At 44.9% G+C, this 2,500-nt stretch overlaps 1 protein-coding gene across 1 annotated transcript in view; it reads right to left on the reverse strand.

Moving 5' to 3' along the window:
* tjp1b (tight junction protein 1b) overlaps nt 1–2,500 on the reverse strand; it is a gene marked incomplete at both ends in the record, with an annotated part of 186,756 nt that overhangs the window by 14,300 nt on the left and 169,956 nt on the right. Inside the window, one exon of the mRNA XM_080736219.1 lies at nt 1,188–1,406. Coding sequence (XP_080592345.1) covers nt 1,188–1,406 — 219 coding nt within the window. The remainder of the gene's footprint in view (nt 1–1,187; nt 1,407–2,500) is intronic.

Here is a 2,500-nt window from a genome sequence, read left to right on the forward strand (position 1 = left end):
GTAGGCCTACCTGCTATAAGGGTATAGTGTAGGCCTACCTGCTATAAGGGTAGGGATGTAGGCCTACCTGCTATAAGGGTATAGTGTAGGCCTACCTGCTATAAGGGTATAGTGTAGGCCTACCTGCTATAAGGGTAGGGGTGTAGAACTACCTGCTAAAAGGGTATAGTGTAGGCCTACCTGCTATAAGGGTATAGTGTAGGCCTACCTGCTATAAGGGTAGGGATGTAGGCCTACCTGCTATAAGGGTAGGGGTGTAGGCCTACCTGCTAAAAGGGTATAGTGTAGGCCTACCTGCTATAAGGGTAGGGGTGTAGGCCTACCTGTTATAATAGGAGTGTAGGCCTACCTGCTATAAGGGTATATGTAGGCCTACCTGCTATAAGGGTAAGCCAGCTGGGCAGTAGGCCAGTAGGCCTATAGGACAGTACCTGCTATAAGGGTAGAGTGTAGGCCTACCTGCTAAAAGGGTAGGTAGGGGTGTAGGCCTACCTGCTATAAGGGTAGGGGTGTAGGCCTACTTGCTATAAGGGTAGAGTGTAGGCTTACCTGCATAAGGGTGGAGTGTAGGCATATAAGGGTAGAGTGTAGGCCTACTATAAGGGTAGTGTAGGCCTACCTGCTATAAGGGTGGAGTGTAGGTCTACCTGCTATAAGGGTAGTGTAGGTCTACCCGCTATAAGGGTAGGGGTGTAGGTCTACCTGCTATACGGGTAGAGTGTAGGCCTACCTGCTATAAGGGTAGAGTGTAGGCCTACCTGCTATAAGGGTAGAGTGTAGGCCTACCTATTATAAGGGTAGGGGTGTAGACCTACCTGCTATAAGGGTAGGTAGGGGTGTAGGCCTACCTGCTATGTGGGTAGGGTGTAAGCCTACCTGTTATAAGGGTGTGAGTGTAGGTCTACCTGCTATAAGGGTAGAGATGTAGGCCTACCTGCTATAAGGGTAGAGTGTAGGCCTACCTACCTAAGGGTAAGCCAGCTGGGCAGTAGGCCAGTAGGCCTATAGGATAGTACCTGCTATAAGGGTAGGTAAGGGTGTAGGCCTACCTGCTATAAGGGTAGGTGTGTAGGCCTACCTGCTATAAGGGTAGAGTGTAGGCTTACCTGCATAAGGGTGGAGTGTAGGCCTACCTACCTAAGGGTAAGCCAGCTGGGCAGTAGGCCAGTAGACCTATAGGACAGTACCTGCTATAAGGGTAGGCCAGCTGGGTAGGCTTGCTGAGCTCGTGGAAGCGGTTGAGGCCTACGGAGGCGGAGCTTAAGGCCTTGCTGTCGAAGCTCCGCCTGTCGAAGTAGGACAGCTGCTTCCTGTAGGACTCCTCGTCCTCGTCAGGGTCGTAGTGGTTGGAGCGAAGACCCGGATCCTCTGGGGGTTTGGAGGCGGATTTCTGGGGCTCAGGAGCCCTGCAGTGAGGGGCAGAGGCACGCCTGGGAACGTTACAACACTTTACAACACTTTACAACAGGTTACAACACTTTACAACACTTTACAACATGTTACCCGTCAGTGAGGGCCAAGAGGGCGATAGCAAGAGGGCGGAACAGACAGTTTCTGTGTGATGTGGGTGGATACCTTTTTAGGAGGCGGAAGCATGTTTGGAGTCTATTCATTCAGTGTTAGGGTTAGTCTATTACAGTCTATTCATTTACAATGAGAGAGCTAATGTGAACACAGCTTGTGAACTATAATTTTTCGCCACGGTCACTTTGGACCCGATCATCACAGGCCACATAATTTTAACAAAATTGTCACACTAAAGTGGCTTTTTTCAGCGACACAACAAAGGAGAAAATCTACTTTATTATTGCTCTTTATCTGTCCAGCAGATAAAGAGAGTAGTTCAGTATAGACTGATTAGTTCAGTATAGATCATTGTAGTTCAGTATAATATAGATCATTGTAGTTCAGTATAGATCATTGTAGTTCAGTATAGACTCATTGTAGTTCAGTATAGACTCATTGTAGTTCAGTATAGACTCATTGTAGTTCAGTATAGATCATTGTAGTTCAGTATAGATCATTGTAGTTCAGTATAGACTCATTGTAGTTCAGTATAGATCATTGTAGTTCAGTATAGACTCATTGTAGTTCAGTATAGACTCATTGTAGTTCAGTATAGATCATTGTAGTTCAGTATAGATCATTGTAGTTCAGTATAGATCATTGTAGTTCAGTATAGACTCATTAGTTCAGTATAGACTCATTGTAGTTCAGTATAGACTCATTGTAGTTCAGTATAGACTCATTGTAGTTCAGTATAGACTCATTGTAGTTCAGTATAGATCATTGTAGTTCAGTATAGACTCATTGTAGTTCAGTATAGATCATTGTAGTTCAGTATAGATCATTGTAGTTCAGTATAGACTCATTGTAGTTCAGTATAGATCATTGTAGTTCAGTATAGATCATTGTAGTTCAGTATAGATCATTGTAGTTCAGTATAGATCATTGCAGTTCAGTATAGACTCATTGTAGTTCAGTATAGACTCATTGTAGT

This window comes from Nannobrachium achirus, assembly GCF_963921795.1.
Source record: "Nannobrachium achirus genome assembly, chromosome: 11".
In the NCBI taxonomy this organism is placed as follows: Eukaryota; Metazoa; Chordata; class Actinopteri; order Myctophiformes; family Myctophidae; genus Nannobrachium; species Nannobrachium achirus.